The 19,690-nt window shown below is 38.9% G+C and overlaps 4 protein-coding genes across 5 annotated transcripts; 2 read left to right on the top strand and 2 right to left on the bottom strand.

Moving 5' to 3' along the window:
* Positions 1-36: 36 nt before the first annotated feature.
* On the bottom strand, positions 37-3,880 carry kctd10 (potassium channel tetramerization domain containing 10). The gene is made up of 7 exons (XM_030143841.1): positions 3,761-3,880; positions 2,483-2,696; positions 2,220-2,389; positions 1,899-1,985; positions 1,761-1,813; positions 1,425-1,620; positions 37-1,334 (listed from the first exon to the last, which is right to left on the bottom strand). Exons 1-7 carry the CDS (start codon positions 3,761-3,763, stop codon positions 1,116-1,118), a joined length of 942 nt encoding a protein of 313 aa, XP_029999701.1. The 5' UTR covers positions 3,764-3,880; the 3' UTR covers positions 37-1,115.
* A 372-nt stretch (positions 3,881-4,252) lies between these two features.
* On the top strand, positions 4,253-13,369 carry ube3b (ubiquitin protein ligase E3B). The gene is made up of 27 exons (XM_030143836.1): positions 4,253-4,646; positions 4,824-4,992; positions 5,102-5,219; positions 5,382-5,441; positions 5,572-5,676; positions 5,768-5,864; positions 5,962-6,047; positions 6,187-6,269; positions 6,367-6,472; positions 6,566-6,686; positions 6,783-6,960; positions 7,330-7,496; positions 7,606-7,773; positions 7,860-8,031; positions 8,132-8,250; positions 8,344-8,458; positions 8,544-8,643; positions 8,724-8,843; positions 8,931-9,107; positions 9,201-9,311; positions 9,416-9,553; positions 9,646-9,711; positions 9,798-9,856; positions 9,961-10,143; positions 10,413-10,524; positions 10,625-10,717; positions 11,124-13,369. Exons 2-27 carry the CDS (start codon positions 4,832-4,834, stop codon positions 11,313-11,315), a joined length of 3,207 nt encoding a protein of 1,068 aa, XP_029999696.1. The 5' UTR covers positions 4,253-4,646; positions 4,824-4,831; the 3' UTR covers positions 11,316-13,369.
* A 258-nt stretch (positions 13,370-13,627) lies between these two features.
* On the top strand, positions 13,628-19,204 carry aldh3b4 (aldehyde dehydrogenase 3 family, member B4). Of its 2 annotated transcripts, none has more exons than XM_030143839.1 (10): positions 13,628-13,889; positions 14,523-14,718; positions 14,841-14,951; positions 15,233-15,353; positions 15,451-15,536; positions 15,974-16,055; positions 16,138-16,527; positions 16,948-17,114; positions 17,210-17,309; positions 17,425-19,204. In XM_030143839.1, the coding sequence occupies exons 1-10, from the start codon at positions 13,837-13,839 to the stop codon at positions 17,622-17,624; spliced, it is 1,506 nt and encodes a 501-aa protein (XP_029999699.1). In that variant the 5' UTR covers positions 13,628-13,836; the 3' UTR covers positions 17,625-19,204. The 2 variants fall into 2 exon arrangements, with proteins under 2 accessions (XP_029999699.1, XP_029999698.1); XM_030143838.1 differs by lacking the exon at positions 13,628-13,889 and adding an exon at positions 14,319-14,449.
* Positions 17,812-19,633, bottom strand: mmab (metabolism of cobalamin associated B). The gene is made up of 9 exons (XM_030143842.1): positions 19,462-19,633; positions 19,194-19,252; positions 19,008-19,101; positions 18,866-18,923; positions 18,702-18,774; positions 18,522-18,619; positions 18,377-18,441; positions 18,208-18,267; positions 17,812-18,130 (listed from the first exon to the last, which is right to left on the bottom strand). The coding sequence occupies exons 1-9, from the start codon at positions 19,563-19,565 to the stop codon at positions 18,046-18,048; spliced, it is 696 nt and encodes a 231-aa protein (XP_029999702.1). The 5' UTR covers positions 19,566-19,633; the 3' UTR covers positions 17,812-18,045.
* Between the last annotated feature and the right edge of the window lie 57 nt (positions 19,634-19,690).

Here is a 19,690-nt window from a genome sequence, read left to right as displayed (position 1 = left end):
ATAATGGGAATATGTGAATAAAACAAAACATTAAAAAAGTTTGTAGAAATTTATTTGTGATAAAGTATGTATAAATATAAAACATACATAACTGTTCACCTCTGTACAACACACCTACAAGTACTGTGATTGTTAGACATATTTCAGCTCAAACCTATTGTGTGCAAACAGTACATTCTTTGATGAATGCAGTGATGAAAGACAGGTCTAATTTCTCTCCCTGTTAAAAGCTTGTAGACAGGATTCCCTTCCTGCCAGGGAGATCTCTGGTTACAGTCATTCACTTCAAGCTCAGCATCCATCATTCAATCACCCCAGTACATTTAACACCTCAGGTCACAGCTCAAGTTCCTTCCATTGAAAATGACCATTTTGTGGGATGAAGTGAAACAAAATAAATGTTTAAAACTAAATATGGTGGAAGGAATACTTTGAAATGTTGCATCCATCTGTGGTATCTGAACTGTATTAAAATCTATAACATTTTCAAAGGTTTAATTGTTATAATCTACTGGTTTCAAAACAGCCTTGGTAACACCTTCTAAGAATAAAACAGTGCCCCCAAGTGGCCCTGTTGAATACAACACACACTTCACTCACTGATGACCTTAGAAAGGCCCCTTCCATACAAGAATCCACAATGAGGAGAAACAAAAATTAACATACATTTGTAGCTGCTTAGGTTATATAATTATTGTTCTCCTGGTTGTGATGTAAATAGGACCTCAAATTAAAAAGTTATACTGACAACACATTTTTGTTCATATACTTGGTGAAACCGTTGTCGCCACCTGCAGGAATGACTGCAAACATGCATGACTCTGGACCTCAGTGGTAGCAAGACACAGTATCATGACTAACAAACAGAACAAACAACTACTGTCTGTAAGAGTGCACACAACAAAGGGACCAGCGGACAAACAAACGCACACCATCACTTCACCACTACACACTATTGCATGACACTCATCTCATAGTATTCTCCTTGTGAAAGCTGGTGGTGAAAAAAAAAAGTGGAAGTGAAAAAGAGAGGCGTTGGGTGTTGTAAGGCACAAGCGTGGTACAAAGACTGTCGAGGGTCAAAGACACAGGCTGAGTGGTCCTGGGAGGAAAGGTCACTGGTGGTGGTGTGTGCGGTCATCCGGTCGTTTGATATGAATCCTACGAACTCGCTCAATTCGTTCTCGCTCTTCATCCTCGTCCAGGTGATGAGATCGTCCTGCAGCACCCCCTGTAGCCTCTAACAGGGCATTGTCTGGACCTCTCCCATCATGGGACTCATACAGGAGAATATTGAGGGTCTCTTCATAAATTCTTGCCTCTGGGAACTCAACCTTGAAAGAGCATAAAACATGAGAAATAATTAAACAAAATGGCTCTACTCCTAGGCAACAGACTAAAACAAGAGACAACTGTGTATTTACCTTTGTTTGCTTCTTTTCAGTGGCATAAACAATGGAAGTGCAGCACACTTCAGCAATCTTACGCCCTTGGCCATAAAATGACCAGCAACAAATCTCGTCCCCAATCACATCTTTGATGAAGAGGACTCTGCCATTGAACCGCAATGACAGCTTGTCAAACAGTTCAATGTTTTTCAGCATATTGTCATCAGAATTGCTGAAGGGAGAAATTGAATATTTCAATTTATTATTAACATAAATACAAGGACAATAAAGATTCTATTGTATTGTGAGAACTCAAATGATTAGCCAGTTTTACTGAAGTCGCTACACTGTTCTGATATGGTAAAAACTCACCTGGTGTAAGAATATTTGTTGTTGCTTCTATTATACAGCAGTTTGACGGTCGGCTGTAAAAACACAGGATAGTAGTTGTGAGCCTCTCTTGATTTAAGACTGAAAGTTATAACATTATATATGAAAATAAGCACATACCTTATTAGACGTTGCGATAAGTTTCTGCTCTTCCTTAGAGGATGTCATCAGAGGCACTTTGCAAAGAGGTTCATACGTCTCTTTATTCTGTATAGAAAACATTTTTGTCTATTAGAACGTTTGCACTTAAGTCTATAAAATGCATTAGCGGAAGGATGTCACCTGAGGAAACAAGGTAATGAATATGACAAGGGACATCATACCTCTTCTAACAATAATAACATTCCACTTCAATGACATAATTGCAGATCATTCATACTTACAAATTAAAAGATTAATTACTGATGATGTTAAAAATAAAAAGTACTGCTCTCTATTTACCTGCAAGGCAGCTGTGCATTCATCAGCCAGGCCTTGGACAAGGTAGTATTTGGCCTCGGCAAGGAGCTCCTCTGTTTCTCGTCGGCTGTCTGGGAGTGGCACTGCCCCATCTCTAAGGTAGTTCAGGATTGTACCAAAATGTTTTCCACAGCGATCGATCAAGATCCAACCTATAGATAAGACACAATACACATTAGTGATAAATCAGGGTGACCTCAGCCAAATATAACCATCTGTTTCAAGCACATTCGTCCATATCTTACCTTCACTGTCAGTGAGGACTTCCATCCTGCCACTAAACATGGCCTTGAGCATTGTGTCCTGTTTAGTTAGTGTCTGCATTGTAGTGTAATACAGTGCACCGCCCACATTTAGCTTCACATATTTAGAGCTTGGACTGGAGCCCTTGAAAGATGTGGTCCGTGTCGTAGCTGCTGGCACTGCCGAGCTCACCACACTCTCTCCTGACATCTCTTCCTGAGACAGAACAAGGTAAAGCAAAGTTATGGGTCAGGTCAGGTGGGTCAGTGAGTTAGCTTGTCTTGTAAAGGTTTAACAGCTAGAATGATATAAAGGACTTATTTAATTAAACAAGTAACACATACATTTTGTTTCTGATGCCAGCCCTGAGCCTAGTTCTACCAGTAACATACATTTCAATAAAATGAATTCATGGATAGACTCACATTGAGTGAGAATTCACAACAGTGGGATAATCTAAATTGGGAGTAACAAAATTAATGCCTATGTTCATTACATTACAGAAAAAAATGCCATCCACAACAAATGTGCACTCATTTATACTGTGTTTTAATGATATTTGTACAAAGAGGACAAAAAAAGTCAAGTTTGAGCCACAGTCAATCATAACTATATTTGTATTGTCTCTCTTGATAGGTTTGGTTGTCATTAGGCGTAAGAAAACAAAATTATTATCCACCAGCTCTTCAGCAATAACAATTTTCCAACAATAACAGAAATTTCACCTAAATATGAATCAGTAATGAGAAAATGAGAAAGCAAAGGTTAAAAAAAAAAAAAAAAAAAAAAAAAAAAAAGTATAAGACAGGCATAAGAGAAGAGAGGCTGCGTTTAAAATGGAGTCTAAAGGAGACTAAATCCTAGATCCCGAAAAAGTTCACCGAAAACACCAAGACCTGTGGCCGGATGAGGCTATGGATGGAAAAACAAGACTGGACAGAGACACTACTGTTAACACATAGTTTAGACATCCTTGGTGGAAACGCTACTGCCAGTATATACGTTATTACTTTTGAATGACTATTTGTTAGTTGTCCTCTGATTAAATTTTAACATTACATACGTATACTTCTATCCAAAGAGTGGCTTGTTTCGTATACCTGAGCTAGCCCGAAGGAAAACAACAAAGCTAGTTAGTTAGCATTACCGAAAACGAATAATTAAATAAATATGACATAAAGTTTAAAATAATGACATATATATATCTGCATATCGTCACTGAGTGTTGTTGTTAAGATATTTATAGCTTGTCTGAAAGTAAAATCCAAAGAAATATTCACCATAGAACCCGCAACAGACTTCGTAGTTGTAGCTTGCTAACGTCAGTCAGCTAACACGGCTAACACCCACTTCCTTCCGGCCTAACGCTGCGCAGTTATAAAAATGACGTCACCTGTTGATTTTTTTTAAAGGGATAGTCACATTATTCTCTTTATATTGAGCTGTTAAGTATTCACGATGAGTTACACCAAAAGGGCAACGACAGTAATAGTTCAACCCACTCTCTATGCTGCTGCCGCCCCCACACACATATAACAGAAAGTGGCTTTAATTACATTAGTCGTTATCACATTTCCGCTGTTTGAGGGGTAACAGTGATAACAGTCCCCCTCCACCCTTCTATAACTTGACTAAAGCTTTGACCACCAAAATATGCACAAAGTTGTTTTGTTATAACAAGGTAAACAAGGATTATAACGTGTCTGTTACATATTATTTTATTAAGACTCCTGTATAAACATTGACAGATAATCACAAAAACTGCCCGGAATCAATTTGATGCGACACAAGGGATTAATGGTTGCAGTCAATGTACGGCGCTCCTGTCATTGTTTACATTTCGAAACGGTATGTTGTCTATGCTTTTGTAGCTGTCATCGGTAAAGGATTAAGCTTAATCGCTCGATGATAATAAACGTGGCTGAATTAATGCGACAAGATTCTACCTGAGATAGTATCAAGCCGACTTGCCGTGAACTAGCCCATGTGCTAACTATCCTGCTATATTTACTGTATCAGCCGCTGCACCAGAAATGACAAGTTAGTCTGCATCTTTATGTGGCTTTTCTCCTGCTTGGATCTTAAGGACAACCAAATGAGTAAGGCGCTATAGCGCCAGGTGAGCCTTCAGGCCCAGACAACATCTTCATTTGAGGAATATCGCAGGTAAGTTAACCGCTATGATCAGTTAAACAAAGCAGTTGGATAACAGCATTATTGCCACAATTCTCAAAGTTCAGCAGTTCAAAGCCACTGTCAAAATGTTGTTTATACAAGCATATGGATTATCAGTGTCTAATCTAGCAGTACAGCAATTAAGTGATGTAAATTCTTCTTTGCCAGGGTGCACAATGTTTAGTGTACCTCAAAGCTCCAAGTCTGAGTTCCTGGATAAAGCCAGGCAGGCCAGGGAGGAAAGGAAAGGACTGAAGGAGAAGGAGAAATCAGCAATCCACATCCAAGCCCTGGTCAGGAGCTTTCTCTGTCGCTGCAGACTCCAGAAAGAAATAAGGTGGTCTCTACTTTTTGGATTTGTATGAAATGGAATAACTTATATGAAAATATATTGCTTGGCTTTTTACTCAGTGTTTTTTTTTTTTTTTGTGTGTGTGTCTTACCAGAAAAGAGGTTGACGACTATTTTCAAGTATCTGAGACTGGGACATCAAAAAGAAATGCACTTTCAATTTTTAAAATTGCTCGGAAATTACTGTTCATTTATCGCCAAGAGGACAAGATGGTGAGTTATCACTTGTGCTAATATCTAACAATGGTCAGTACACTAATAGTACATGCATGTTAAATACTGGAATATGAATCTTGTTTTGGTTAATTCCCAACAGCTAAGAAACATGTATGCAGCTGTGAATCTCCAATAACTGTAATTTTCTATATTGAGCAGAGGTTCGAGAAGCTTTGTCGTGCTATTCTTTCCAGCATGGAGGTTGAAAATGAACCTAAAGTGAGTGCGCTCATGTGTTACTATCCACATGTTGATTTATTATTATTATTTTTTTTTTTTTTTACCATGTTATTATAAATTTCAATATTGTGAAACTGTCTCTGTTACTTTCCTCCTATTTTGCCCTCAGGTTTGGTATGTATCCTTGGCTCTTTCTAAAGACCTCACCATTGCCTGGCTCAAACAAATAAAAGATGTGCTCTGGACCTGTTGTTCACTGTTGAAAAATCTAAAAGTGAGTATTCATTGTCAGTGCCAGCAGTTGTGTACCACCTTTAATATATTTTTCATTACTTACACAAATGTGCGTGTGTCGTGCTTTGCAGCCTGACATACTTCAGGACAATAAATTGGTAACATTGTACCTCACCATGCTGGTGACCTTCACCGACACATCAACGTGGCGGATAGTCAGAGGAAAGGGTAGGTGTTGTACCAAAGCAAGGTTTTTACTCTAAATATTTACATTTTTTCACATTCTTAGTAAAGACAAACTAATATTTTCTCATGATCATTTTAGGAGAAGCTCTCAGACCTGCTCTGATGAGAATTTGTGAGAATATCATGGGCCATCTCAATCAAAAGGGATTCTATTCAATGCTGCAGGTTTAACTTTTTATTAGTTTCCACAAATTTAATGAAGATTGTAAAATCATTTGCTGAAGTGTGTTGTAGTGCATGTGTCTCAAATGTCATCTGTATTAAAAACTTCTCAGTGTATGACATTTACATTTATCTCATTCAGATCTTGCTGACGAATGGCTTGGCTCGTTCTAAACCATCTCTTTCTAAAGGAACTCTTACGGCTGTCTTCACTCTGTCACTAAGGTGAGGTGGAGGCTGCCAATTGATGTCTAATCCAGTATGAAATCAGCAATGTAAACTTGTAATCAACATGTTTTTCTTTGTGTCAAATATTTTTCAGGCCGGTCATTGCGGCTCATTTCTCTGACAACCTGTTACGATCATTCCTCTTGCATATTATGTCAGTTCCAGCAGTTGTGTACCACCTCAGTGTGCTCACTCCAGAGGTGAGTTTTACAGAGTATATACACACAGTGGTTTGTAAGTGATATGCAATAAGCAAAACAGTTTAATTTATTTAATATGTGATGTTTCCTCAGTGTATGGCAACCATCCAGACCCATGACCTACTGCGGAAATTCATTCTGTTTCTCAGTCGAGAGGAACAGTGTTTAGACATCTGTGTGTGTTTGGAGGGGAGCCACACACTCTGCTTATTAGGTATGGTATTTTTGATGAATACTGATACAGTGTTTATGGATAAAATGTGTTAAATTAATACAAAACCTGTGATTGCATCTTTTCTGTGTATGTTAGGCAACCTTATTCATTTGGGCTACCTTAATGAGAAAGTCCTTGAAGAGGAGGCCAATCATTTTGTGAAGGATCTGACTGACATGCTGTCTTACTGTCAGAGATATGTCTCACAAAAGAAGTCTAACCTTACTCACTGGCATCCCGTCCTGGGATGGTTCTCCCAAACTGTAGACTATGGGTAAGAAATGAAGATATTGTTTGCCTGGTTGGTTATAGATAGATAGATAGATAGATAGATAGATAGATAGATAGATAGATAGATAGATAGATAGATAGATAGATAGATAGATAGATAGATAGATAGATAGATAGATAGATAGATAGATAGATAGATAGATAGATAGATAGATAGATAGATAGATACTTTATTAATCCCGAGGGAAATTCAAGGCCCATATATTTGAAAATATACCGAAAAGAGCCAAAATATATCCAAAAGATGGTGCATGGAGCTTCAAAAAGACCTCCTCTAAGTAGACAGTGTACTGATTAATATTTGTGTTTTAAAACACTTTGTCTTCTACTTTTTGCGTTCCTTTTTCTTCAGTTTGAATGAATCGATGCCACTCGTCACTAAACAGCTTCAGAACCTGTGGGGTGTTTCCATCATTCGGACGCTCTTCAATGACGTCCTCTCCAAAAAGCTGGAGAGTCAGGAGCCCACTCCTCCACCACCACAGCCTAGTACTTCACAAAACAATCTACCCGTTAAAAGTGAGTTATCAACCTGTTTGAAGAAGTGACTGTATTAAGTCAAGTGTGGTTTATGAAAATTATTTGAGGGATCCTAACTTACTCCTGTCTTCTGTCTGTGTTGCTTCAGATCTCTTCAAGCGAGCATTTCAGAAATCAGCTTCAGTCCGAAACATCCTGAAGCCAGTTGGTGGGAAGCGTGTCGATTCAGCTGAAGTTCAGAAGGTGTGCAGCATCTGTGTGCTCTATCAGACCGCCCTGTCCACACTGACACAGATACGACTCCAAATACTCACTGGTCAGTTCTTAACATTGTGTAGTAAGATTCTGGTTCTTACAAATACGACTCTGGAATATGTTACTGTAATGCTGCTTTATCTGCAGGTTTGACACATCTTGATGACCTTCTACCCAAGCTTTGGGCCTTCATATGTGAGCTCGGTCCACAGGGAGGCCTTAAACTCTTCATGGAGTGTCTGAACAATGACACTGATGAGTCCAAGCAGCTCTTAGCTATGCTCATGCTCTTCTGTGACTGCTCTAGGCACCTCATCACGTAATTTCAAGGACCTCTTTTAGCTATGCATGATGATACTCAGTAATATACAAGCAGACTTAACTTTTGATCTCTTTCTCATGGTGTCTGTGTGCTGCAGGATTCTGGATGACATTGAAGTCTATGAAGAACAAACTTCTTTCAAGATAGAGGAGCTGATTACTATCTCCTCATTCCTGAACACGTTTGTGTACAAGATGATCTGGGATGGTATCTTAGGTGAGTAAGGAATCTCACATTTTACTTTGTAGAACACAAAATACTGTATAAGGGACAATAATTAATGTAAGTGCACTTGCTTTTTTTGTCTAGAAAATGCAAAAGGGGAGAAGTTGGAGTTATTTCACAGTGTTCATGGTTGGCTAATGGTGCTTTATGAACGAGACTGCAGACGGAGATTCACCCCCGATGACCACTGGCTACGCAAGTAAGTACATACACTATAATACTAACAGTCAATATGATAAACATGCAGAAAGCTCACGGTTGTATGTCTCTGTTGTTTCATTCAGGGACCTTAAGCCCAGTCTGTTATTTCAAGAGCTAGAGAAAGGCAAGAAACGAGCCCAGCTTCTGCTACAGTACATCCCACACGTCATTCCACATAAAAATGTGAGTTATCACTTTTCACTTTCACACCAAGCATTTGTTTTTGTGTTCATATGAATAATATTTTCTTCTGTGATTTTTAGAGGGTGTTGCTTTTCAGGAACATTGTGACAAAGGAAAAAGAAAATTTAGGGTTGGTGGAAACAAGCTCTGCCTCCCCACATGTCACCCATATAACCATTCGTCGCTCACGGATGTTGGAGGTATCGTGTCAGATAGATGTTTTGATCACAGCAGTTTGGCATATTCCTGTTTCACTGATATGATAATGGTTGTATTATGTACTTTAGGATGGATATGACCAGCTCCGGCGACTACCAGTGAATTCCATTAAAGGAGTGATTCGTGTGAAGTTTGTTAATGACCTGGGAGTAGATGAGGCCGGTATTGATCAGGATGGTGTTTTCAAGGAGTTTCTCGAGGAGATCATTAAGAAAGTGTTCAATCCTGCTCTCAACCTGTTCAAGGTAGTTCAAGCAAAGTGTGCCTTTTTTCCTTCATCTATGATACTCAAATCAATCAAACTGATGACTGGATGACCCAATAATTCTTCTCTGTAGACTACAAGTGGAAATGAAAGACTTTATCCTTCACCCACATCTTACATCCATGAAAACCACTTGCAGCTGTTTGAGTTTGTGGGGAAGATGCTTGGGAAAGCTGTATATGAGGTGAATTAGTATTGTGAGGAAATTCCCTCTTTGGTTGTTCTTGCCCTGAACAGTGTTTAAAGTGAATCTTAAGTAATTGTGTCTGTTTTACTCTCTGCACTCAGGGAATTGTTGTGGATGTCCCCTTTGCCTCTTTCTTTCTGAGTCAAGTTTTGGGTCACCATCACAGCACTTTTTACAGCTCCATCGATGAGCTGCCATCATTGGACTCTGAATTTTACAAAAATCTCACTTCAATCAAGGTAGGCATAGTTGCTTATGATTGTAGCTTCTTCCTGTTTTGTTGCATTTTTTGTTCTCGCTGTAACATTTATGAGAAATGTAATGTTTTCAGCGCTACGATGGAGACGTAGGAGATCTAGGACTAACATTATCCTATGATGAGGATGTGATGGGACAGGTAACTGAGATTAAAAATAGGACATCAGATACAATGCAGGTAAATCACAAAATTCTCATTCAGTTTTAAAATATCTACCTTTACAGCTTGTGTGTCATGAGTTGATACCTGGAGGCAAAACTATGCCAGTCACTAATGAAAACAAGTATGTAATTTCAGATCCACTTTCTAAATAAAATTTGTCAAAACAACTTTTTAAAGCTGATTTTAATGTAAATCATCTCCTAACTTCTCTGCTGACCATTGCAGGATTAGCTACATCCACCTCATGGCTCACTTCCGGATGCACACGCAGATTAAGGAGCAAACTGCTGCCTTCATTCGTGGGTTCCGCAGCATCATTAACCCTGAGTGGTTGCACATGTTTTCCACGCCTGAAGTTCAGCGCCTTGTATCTGGGGACAATGCTGAGATTGATTTAGATGACCTCAAGTATGGGACCTTTCAGTCATTTCTAATACTGATGATGATATTTTTATATAGTTATTTATGTAGACTGAACAACAGGAGACATTTTCCCTTTGTTCAGTCAAATTGACACAAACAATTACATTGTTTATAGTGCAACGCCAGGTGTGACAGTAGATTCCATGACTTGTAAACAAACACTGATAGAACTGCAGCTCTTCTTCATCTGTGCTTCCTGTGAATGGAGCGGGTATAAGATGCCCATCATTATGTCCTCCCTTTGTCTCTCTCAGAAAACACACAGTATATTATGGAGGTTTTCACAGCAGCCACCGTGTCATCATCTGGCTGTGGGACATCTTATCCAGTGACTTTAATGCTGAAGAGAGGGCTATGTTCCTCAAAGTAAGCACATTTATCACCTTAACTGTTATAGCCAAAAGGTTTGAATTGCTACCAGATGTTAACCACTGTCTTTTTTATTATCTCAAATGTATTTTTATAGTTTGTCACCAGCTGTTCAAGGCCGCCTCTCCTTGGATTTGCCTACCTCAAACCACCTTTCTCCATCCGTTGTGTTGAAGTTTCAGATGATCAGGTAAGAATTGGAAATGGTTAACAATGATGCTGGTTTTAACACGGTTTCTGCAGGTTTAGCATACAATAGTCTGAATTTTAGGTATTAAAATGAGTTGGATGTGATTTTGGTTGTTCTAAAATGATTAAATTAATTAAAATTCTGAAGCCTTTTGAAAATAAGAGGTGGAAGCCCATCACTCCTTGTGCAAGAAAACACCCTGTACTGTACACCCAATACTGTTTTGTATTCATGTTGGAAGCATCACCAATATCTTAAATTGCACTCACAATGGCTCTAAAAAGGGTCTTAAATTGAACTTGATGAAACCTGCAGAAACAGTCTGTCATCTTTTTGCTGCAGCTTGATTTCATGTGCTTATACAAATGGACTATATGAAACTGTATGCTTAATTTCCTGTGTTTAGGACACTGGGGATACTCTTGGCAGCGTCCTTAGGGGATTTTTCACCATCCGTAAGAAGGAACCTGGAGGTCGACTTCCAACTTCTTCTACATGCTTCAACTTGCTAAAGCTGCCCAACTACAGCAAGAAGAGCATTTTACGTGATAAGCTGCGATACGCCATCAGCATGAACACAGGCTTTGAGCTCTCCTAACTCAAGTGCAATGGGACAAGCTACACAGGAGGGTTGTGTGAAGCAGCCTGATTCAACAACAGGCCCAGTTTACTTGGACACTAGCCTGTCATGTCTGTGGGAGTCATCAAAACACTGTGGAATCATGAAGGACCTCAGTGTCTCCCTCTGTCTTTCATTAATGTGGACGAGTTCTGACTTTCAGTGCACTCCGTCGCATCAAAGGGGGGTGCTATTGTTGCAGCACAATCCAATTTTTGGCATCTCCCTTTGCCACTCCCAAAATTCAATATGTCATGTATTTAACTTGATGAAATACTGATATACAGTGGCTAAATCTCTGTTTCTCAGGCTTAACAGAATCATCCTCGGATCTAACACTCCCATTTTAAGTGAACTGGAAAGCAATACAGAAGCAATGCAAGCCATTAGACACGTGGTTGACTCACTTAAGTGAAACCAAGCGATGCATTGTTAATATACTTATGAGCTTGGGCTCCATTATCAAGCAACTTTTAGCTGATATTGGATGAGTCTTAAAATGTTTTGCTGAACATAATGCATCTTTTATAAATGGAAGACAAATCAATGTCTTGTGTTCAACCTCTGTGAAGGAGGAGTGGCTCATAAAAGTGATCCTGTGTTTATTACATTATATACCATTTGGAGAAAAAAAATCTTGTTGACCTCATTCCATTTCTCCCCTTTTAAAAAAACACTGCACTCACCTGAGCAAGACTTTGGCCCCGGGGTTTTTATGTTCTCCATGAGGAGATACAGCATATTCAGAAACCTATGATCTGCCTCAGCCCTGGTGAAGCAGTGAAGAATTTATTAACATGAAAAAACATTTGATTATGCAGAAGGACAGAAAGAAAATGTGTTTTTGCTGTAGCATCTTGTACATTTGAGAGAAAGAACTGGAAAGGTTTTTTCCACTATTTGTATCTGCCCCGTAGAGCAGACACAGCTGATCATTGTCACACATCTGTGTTTTACCTTCACTTAAAAAAATGAAGAGTAAAGTCAATCATGTTAGTATTTGTATTTACGACTAGTTAAACTGAAGATTTCTCTCTTTGAGTAATGAGTGCCTCATGTATTGCCATTTCCCCTGCTATCACATCCGACTGTATTAAACTGTAACCAATATCCACATATATCGGAAACAAGCCATAGAAATGGGGGCTACGTAACTAGACTTTACCTGTTCCTACTAAAAAGTAAGTGCAGAAACCTGACCACTGTACTACAACTACAACATCTAAGGAGGCTTTTACTAAAAAATGCTCTCTGTGGACTTTCTAAGCCATGTGGAAAAGTATTTGAGGTTCAAACCTCTCAACATGATGTCATGGACTGGTTCGTCAAACCAAATGTGACTGCTTGACTCCTTTGGATGGCAATGTTGCACAAGTGTCTGCTGTTTGTGTCTTCTGTATAAGTGACATTAGGGGGAATGTTACCTTGTAAGCCTGAAATATTACTTCACACAGGGTTAAATTATGTCATGCAGTCAATGAAAAGACCTTTAGTAATCAAGCAGATTGAAGACTGATGTTTGAGAGTCAAAAAAAAAATATATATATATCTCATCTCTTTAACCAGTTCTTTATTATGCAAAAAATGCTTTCTATCACAAATATGAATTTTGTGAATTTTGTTAGCAAGTAACACAGGCTGTAGAACATACTGGTCATTATTGCCATGTTTTTAACCAGTAATGTCTTGGCCACTAATGTGTGAAAACAGCAAAAATATGATTAATGAAAATGCAACCATACATATTTAAAACACAGATTGTCTAATAATGAGATTGAAACTCCTTTCAAATATTTGACAATTCAGTCAGGAGGATTTTGCATCGACTCTCCTTAAAACAACACTACGCTGAGTATGTGCAAGAGAGATGGAAGATACCTCATAAGCTTGTCTGTCTAGTTTGATGAGGCCACTCATCTGTTTTCAATGATGTCAAGAGTAGGGTAGACCTTAAATGTACCAGTGGACTGCTAATGCTGACTTTGAATATTCACTCTTTTAAGTACAAAAATAAAACCAATCCTGGAAATGTATCACTGTCCCTGTCAAAGTACTGTTTTCATCTTTCCAAAACTGAATGCAATACAATGAGAGTGTTGTTGAAAAAGGAAAGTCCTATGTAAGCTTTGTCTATGTGTAAGATACTTTTTCCTGTAATGTTAAACCATGTGCAGTATTATATAAATAATCTACTTCATCATTTAAAACATGAGTATTTTTTCCTCTTGAAGCCCAGGCTGATTTATTAATTGGTTCACCACAAACACCTGCAGAGCCTGAAACACAACTGTGGAGTCTAGTCTTGCAGACTCTGTCCTCCACCAGACCAGGAGGCTGTGCAGTGGAAAATGTCTCAATGCTCCTGAATAACAGGCGGATTATGGTGCAAATGCCACGTCTGAGCCACGTTCAGTGCTTACTTTCCACATTGTACGACTCTTCTTGAGAGGAAATATATGAGCGGTTTACTTGAAGCCACCTGAACTGAACCTGCAGAACCATGAGCAATCCACCGAGCCCTTCTCCATCCAGATGGTTCAGAGCGCTGCGCAGGTAAATGTCATGTTATTCACTGTACTATTTCAGCTTTAGGTTCAGTGTAAAACTCAGGTTTATTCTGATTTAATACGGGATGGATAGACAAAAGAGACTCAGATTATTAATGAAAATGATATAAAATCTATAAAATCTATTAAAAGCATGTGAACACATGCCTAAAGTTCATGTAAGGTCATTTTAAGTCATTCTCATACAGTGTTAATGAAAATCAGACAACTTTATTATAACTTATCTGTTCTTTTATGAGGGTGACAAGTTTTTAATTATCTGTTTCTGTAAGGCTCTCTATCAAGATTTATGTTGGAGTGATGGGTTAATGTTAAACTGCTTTGAATGTTTAGTTTAAGTGCATCACCTGATTGGCTGGAGTTATTGGGATTTTCATTATGCTTCCTGCCAATGGGGCTTTTACTGACCTGCTGTATGGGCTTAAACAGCACAGTACCTCCATTCAGAAAGGCCAGTACAGAAGCAAACTTTCCCACAACAAACATGAGTTTAAAAGTTAAGGCGTGCAATGCTTGTCAGAGGAACGGCCGCTTAACATGCAGAAGGTAACATTAAAAGTTATGGTCTGAGTGTTTTGATGGCCTTGGGGGGACTAAAGCTGTGGGTGTCTTGTTCCAGGACCAGGCTGGGGGAGCCGTGCATGAAGACTTACCCACTGGAGTGTGTGGATCTACTAAGAAGGGCTAGAGTTGCCTTTAAAGCTGGACGCACAATCAAGGAAAGCTTCAGGCTGGCTCAACTGGATGCTCTGGTGCGGATGCTGGAGGAACATGAGTGTGATTTCGTGGATGCTCTTGGAAGGGACCTGCATAAGGTGAGGAAGTCACCGACTGGGTATGAATTTTACTGTTACTTTAATATAACTGTATGATATGCCTTTACATAGAACAAGAAAATGGTAGAGATTCCTTTGCACTTTTTTCTTTTCTTGACCAGCCACGGTTTGAGACAGTTGTGTCAGAACTGATCCTTGTCAAGAATGAGGCCCTGTATGCCATCAACAACCTGAAAAAGTGGATGCAGCCACAACACGTCGAAAGGAATCTGGTGAGACTATTATTTCTAAAGCCCCTTCTCTCAAAAGTATCTTCTTAATGCCAGTATTGCTTAAGATTTACACAACCTTTTGGAGAGAACATTATTTTTTCCCGAAACAAAGAAATGTTTTGTACTGAACCCCTAAATCAGATTAAAACCTAAGTTGCCTTGGACTTTTTGTGAGATTATAGTGGGGTGTGTTTTACATGGAGTTTACTGATATGGTCAGCCAAAAGTTATGTCTATTTAGTTTTTAGATTGTAACTAATTTCGAGCATGTCTGTGAGTAGTCCACCTCCCTGGATGAGTGTCTGGTGATCAGTGAGCCGCTGGGGGTAGTGTTCATCATGGGGACCTGGTGTAGTCCTGTCCAAATGTGTCTGGTGCCGCTGGTGGGGGCCATTGCAGCAGGTGCAACAAGATCTCTCTTTTTTTCTTTTATCAGTTTGTTAAACATTTTCAGAGGACTGGAAAGTTAGTATGATTTTTTTTTTTTAAATTTGTGTAGGAAACTGTGCAATCATCAGCCCGTCTGAGTACACCACTCACACAGCAGAACTTCTCCATCGTCTCACACCTTCCTACCTGGACAATGTAAGCACTTACACAGCTGGAGCAACAGCAGGAGGAGTTTAATGTAGAGCTTTTGTATCTTGCATTTACACAAATAGTGAGTGGTATAAATTCCTGGTGGACACTTTGATTGCCTTCATCATGGATAATATGTTGAGATAAAGGGCACAACCTCATTTGTGGTTACTCCAGTAGGACCATAACCACTCTATCCCTCCAGCAAAGCAGCTTAATGACTCATTATGACTCATATTAAATCTACTTAAGTGGTTACTGTACTTTTTTGTCTGGGCTATTTAAATGATGCTCACATAGACTCACATCAGCAGTCTATATATAAATTAGACTTAAGGCTAAATATGATTAAATTTCAGAATAGGAACACCCACCTTTCAGTCAAGAAGACAAAAGGATCTATAAAGAGCCTAATCTGATTTATGCTTCTTGTTTTCCTCAAGGAATGTTTCCATGTGATACTTGCCAGCACAAATGACTTGCCTGAGGTTGTGGAACTAAAATTTGATCATGTCTTCTTTACAGGTAGAACAATTAACCTCAAGATAATTTTTGTGATTATGCATTTTTTAATCATAATGTGCTGTGGATGTTTGACAATCTCCAGGAAACAGGGAGGATGGAAACAAAATCGCTCAGGTTGCAGCTCGCACACTTACACCTGTCACTCTAGTCTTGGGTGGCAAGAACCCCTGTTACGTGGACCAACATTGTGACATTTCCACCACCACACAGCGCATTGCCTGGGCCCGTTTTCACAACGCAGGACAAAGCTTGGTGGCTCCTGACTACATCCTGTGTCACACAGAGCTCAAAGCTCGGTTCGTCCAGGCCCTGAAGTGTTGCCTTATGCAGTTCTATGGTTCTGATCCAAGAGAGTCTCGGAGTTTTGGTCGCATGGTTAATTTGGAGATTTTCAACAAAACAAAAGACATTTTGTGGAGATCTGGAAAAGTGGCAGTGGGTGGGCAGGTGATAGAAGGAGAGAAATATATTGGTAAGGATCCTCTCTGTGTATTTTTTGAAAATTCAACTATTTCTCTTGCTCAGTTTAAATTTATTTATTTATTTTTGTCATAATGATGTTTCAGTCTTTATGGCTTTTAGTATGTAAAACAATTGCTTACTATAATTTATCCTTTAACTAATGATCCATCCATCTTATCCATGCAGGTGTGGATAATTATTGTCCTTTCAATAATCGTAACCTTCATGTTCCACATATTTATGAAAGAATTGGCAAAAAACAAAAACATTATAATGTAAACCCTAGTCTAACCAATAAATTGCCATGTAATATCTCTAGGATCTAATGTTTTAGAGATTAAAGTGATACCATCCAGCACACCTGCATCAGAAAGAGATGGATGTGTGAATATCAACCTATCAAAAAACAAAAAGTGTCTTCTGTCTGCAGCCCCAACAATTCTGACAGAGGTGGCAGAGTCAGACTCTATCATGCAACAGGATGTTTTTGGCCCAGTTCTTCCTGTTCTCACTGTTGACAATGTGGACGAGGCAATAGCCTTCATTAACAGACATGAGAAACCCCTGTGCGTGTATGCATATTCCAGCAACAGCAAGGTATGCAGCAGAAACTCTGAACTTCAGACAATGTTTTCATACTATACCGATTAAACAATCATCACATTATTCTGTTTATCTTTTTAACAATGCAGGTCATCTCCAGACTAATGTGTGAGACCTCTAGTGGAAGCTTTTGTTCCAATGACAGTATCCTGCAGAGTCTGATGGTGGCTCTGCCTTTTGGAGGAGTTGGTAAGTTAGGGGCACCAAATAAGCAAAACATATGTATACTGTAGATGTATACTGTGCATATATGGAATAATCTCTCATACACTACGCCAACTTTACACAAATGTTTTTTGGACAAGAGCCAGTGGAATAGGCTCGTACCACGGGCGCTACAGCTTTGATACCTTCTCTCACAAGAAGTCATGCCTTCTAAGAAGCACACATTTGGAGTGTGTCACATACTTGCGTTATCCACCCTATGAAGAACGCAATCTGTCTCTAATGACATGGGCCAGTACTCTGTCCCAGAGGAGCCAGGGCTGGTGCCAGATCCTGTGACTGTGTGGGAGGGTGATGACAGAGCCATGTTGGATGAAAATCAAGCCCCCCACCCTGCCCACAGTGTCCTGAATTGTCCAGACATGCAATCATATTGTTTCTTTATTAAAAGAACATAACAAAAATCTGAGTCATACAACCTCATCTAACAATGGACTGAATATTATACAAAATTATGGAATAAAAATGTTGATCATCAGGATTTAATACAAATTTGAACAATACCTCAGCAGAAAATTAAATTACAATATACCAGTTTTTTGAATGTGTATGCAGTAACTGAAAAACCGAAATTGTCTTTGCAATGTATTGTTATGTTATGCCAACAAAAACAACACTGGACCTTATCATTATTTATTAAATACCCCAAGCATATAAAAAGCGAAGAGGTCTTTGTTTTAATCCTCACTTGGAAATCTGGTCATTCGGGTCTCCTGTAGATTGTCTCCTCATTACCTTCTTTCATGGCTGCATATCTGGCTACAGTGAACAGGTAGTCACTCAACCTGAATGAAAATATTATTAGGACATAAGCACATGTATTGTGAAGGAGACATATTCTCATACAGAGCTCTTGACTAACCTGTTCAAAAACTTAGCAACATCTGGATCTGCCTCCCCTGAGCGCACAATTGGAGCAACACTGCAATAAGAATATTAAATGTCAGAACCAACTGTGAGTAAATAATGTAAATGGGAAGTTTTAAGTGATTCCGAATAAAGACTAAAATCAAAAACAAGTTATCACTGACCTGCGTTCTGCTCTCCGACAGATTGTCCGAGCCACGTGCAAAGCTGCACTGCTCTTCCCTCCAGACTGTGACACATAATGCACAAATGTTAACCATAGATAGAACATTTAAAAATGACTTCATATTGATGCATAAGTTGTCTTACAGGTAAAATGAAGTTGGTCAGTGGAGGAAGTTCCTCTGTAAATTTATCAATCCAGCTCTCCAGGTCTGCAATTGGCTGATTGCTAAATTTTGTTCTTTCTACAAAAAACAAACAAAAAACCCCAGAAATTTATCAACACAAAACATATTGCTCCACACTGGACACACTAGCTGTACATACTTGTATGACTTTCTCTTGCAGATGATTGAGGTGTGGCAATGTTGGAGCCCACATCTTGTAAAACACATTGTATCTGTAATCAAACCAGGACAATACTGACAGATATCCACTCTGAAAAATGTCAGGCATTAATAAAGTAAATAAATGTGAAATAAAGATCAAACCTTGTCGAGCTGATAAATGAACGTGTGACCTTTCTCGAGGCAAAATTCTCTGGCCAAGCTGTAATACAGTTTTCCATTGAGATTTGGTATATATCAGAACAATTTCCTAAATGACTTGTGCCCTTTGATCAATATACATTACCCTATAGCTGATGACAATTCATCTGTATTTCCTAATGCTTCAAATATATGATCTTCCTTTGGTCTCCTTTCTCCCGTAAATGTGCTTGAGAAACCTTTAGAGACAACAGAATAAAATATGTCATTCTTTGTTCGCATCAAACTGTTTTGGAAGATGATTTATTGATAAGAAATATTAAAAAAGAACCTTTGTCCCCAGTTTTGGTGTATATTTTAGGTATTTTGTTATCCTTTTCAGTGACATAACTGTTGAGGAAACAAAAAGAAAATACTGGTTTTAAAGCTACAGTTTTAATAGTTGTTCCTGGTATATTTTGGACTTAGATGGGTTTTGTTTTTATATTTACTACTTAACTTGGTAGCAATTAGCCACACATCTGCATCATAACAAATGACAGGAGAGACTCATGACTTCACACAGGTTGCACTGAAGCAGAACAGGTATGTACAAGTACCTTCTCTCTGATATGAACGATCCCCAAGTCCGATGTTCGCAAACTATCCTCCTTATCCCCATAACACAGCGCAGGTGAGCAGGTTTCATCATAAACGAAGCCATGTTAAAGCTACAAGCTAGCAGTTGAAGGTGAACGGTAGTAAAATATCATTTTAGTCCCTCGGCAGTGACCGTAGTTTGTGGGCGTTTCTTTTTGTGGCACGATTGGTCAACTCATTGTGTGGTGG

This window comes from Sphaeramia orbicularis, chromosome 9, assembly GCF_902148855.1.
Source record: "Sphaeramia orbicularis chromosome 9, fSphaOr1.1, whole genome shotgun sequence".
NCBI classification, from domain to species: domain Eukaryota; kingdom Metazoa; phylum Chordata; class Actinopteri; order Kurtiformes; family Apogonidae; genus Sphaeramia; species Sphaeramia orbicularis.
The sequence above is the reverse complement of the archived record's forward strand: the minus strand, read 5'-3'. Positions and strand labels throughout refer to the sequence as shown.

Excerpts from the sequence above, each read along its gene's own strand:
- kctd10 (XM_030143841.1), bottom strand. Across the intron at positions 1,621-1,760 it reads AACAAATATTCTTACACCAG|CAATTCTGATGACAATATGC; the intron begins GTGAGTTTTTAC and ends TTCTCCCTTCAG. Across the intron at positions 1,335-1,424 it reads CTGAAAAGAAGCAAACAAAG|GTTGAGTTCCCAGAGGCAAG; the intron begins GTAAATACACAG and ends TGCTCTTTCAAG.
- ube3b (XM_030143836.1), top strand. The coding sequence starts at position 4,832 with ATGTTTAGTGTACCTCAAAGCTCCAAGTCTGAGTTCCTGGATAAAGCC. Across the intron at positions 6,687-6,782 it reads CCACACACTCTGCTTATTAG|GCAACCTTATTCATTTGGGC; the intron begins GTATGGTATTTT and ends TGTGTATGTTAG. Across the intron at positions 8,032-8,131 it reads TGCTCTAGGCACCTCATCAC|GATTCTGGATGACATTGAAG; the intron begins GTAATTTCAAGG and ends TGTGTGCTGCAG.
- aldh3b4 (XM_030143838.1), top strand. The coding sequence starts at position 14,319 with ATGGGCTTAAACAGCACAGTACCTCCATTCAGAAAGGCCAGTACAGAA. Across the intron at positions 14,450-14,522 it reads GGCCGCTTAACATGCAGAAG|GACCAGGCTGGGGGAGCCGT; the intron begins GTAACATTAAAA and ends GTCTTGTTCCAG. Across the intron at positions 17,115-17,209 it reads CATATTCCAGCAACAGCAAG|GTCATCTCCAGACTAATGTG; the intron begins GTATGCAGCAGA and ends TTAACAATGCAG.
- mmab (XM_030143842.1), bottom strand. The coding sequence starts at position 19,565 with ATGGCTTCGTTTATGATGAAACCTGCTCACCTGCGCTGTGTTATGGGG. Across the intron at positions 19,102-19,193 it reads CACCAAAACTGGGGACAAAG|GTTTCTCAAGCACATTTACG; the intron begins GTTCTTTTTTAA and ends TTGTCTCTAAAG. Across the intron at positions 18,620-18,701 it reads TGCAAGAGAAAGTCATACAA|AAAGAACAAAATTTAGCAAT; the intron begins GTATGTACAGCT and ends TGTTTTTTGTAG.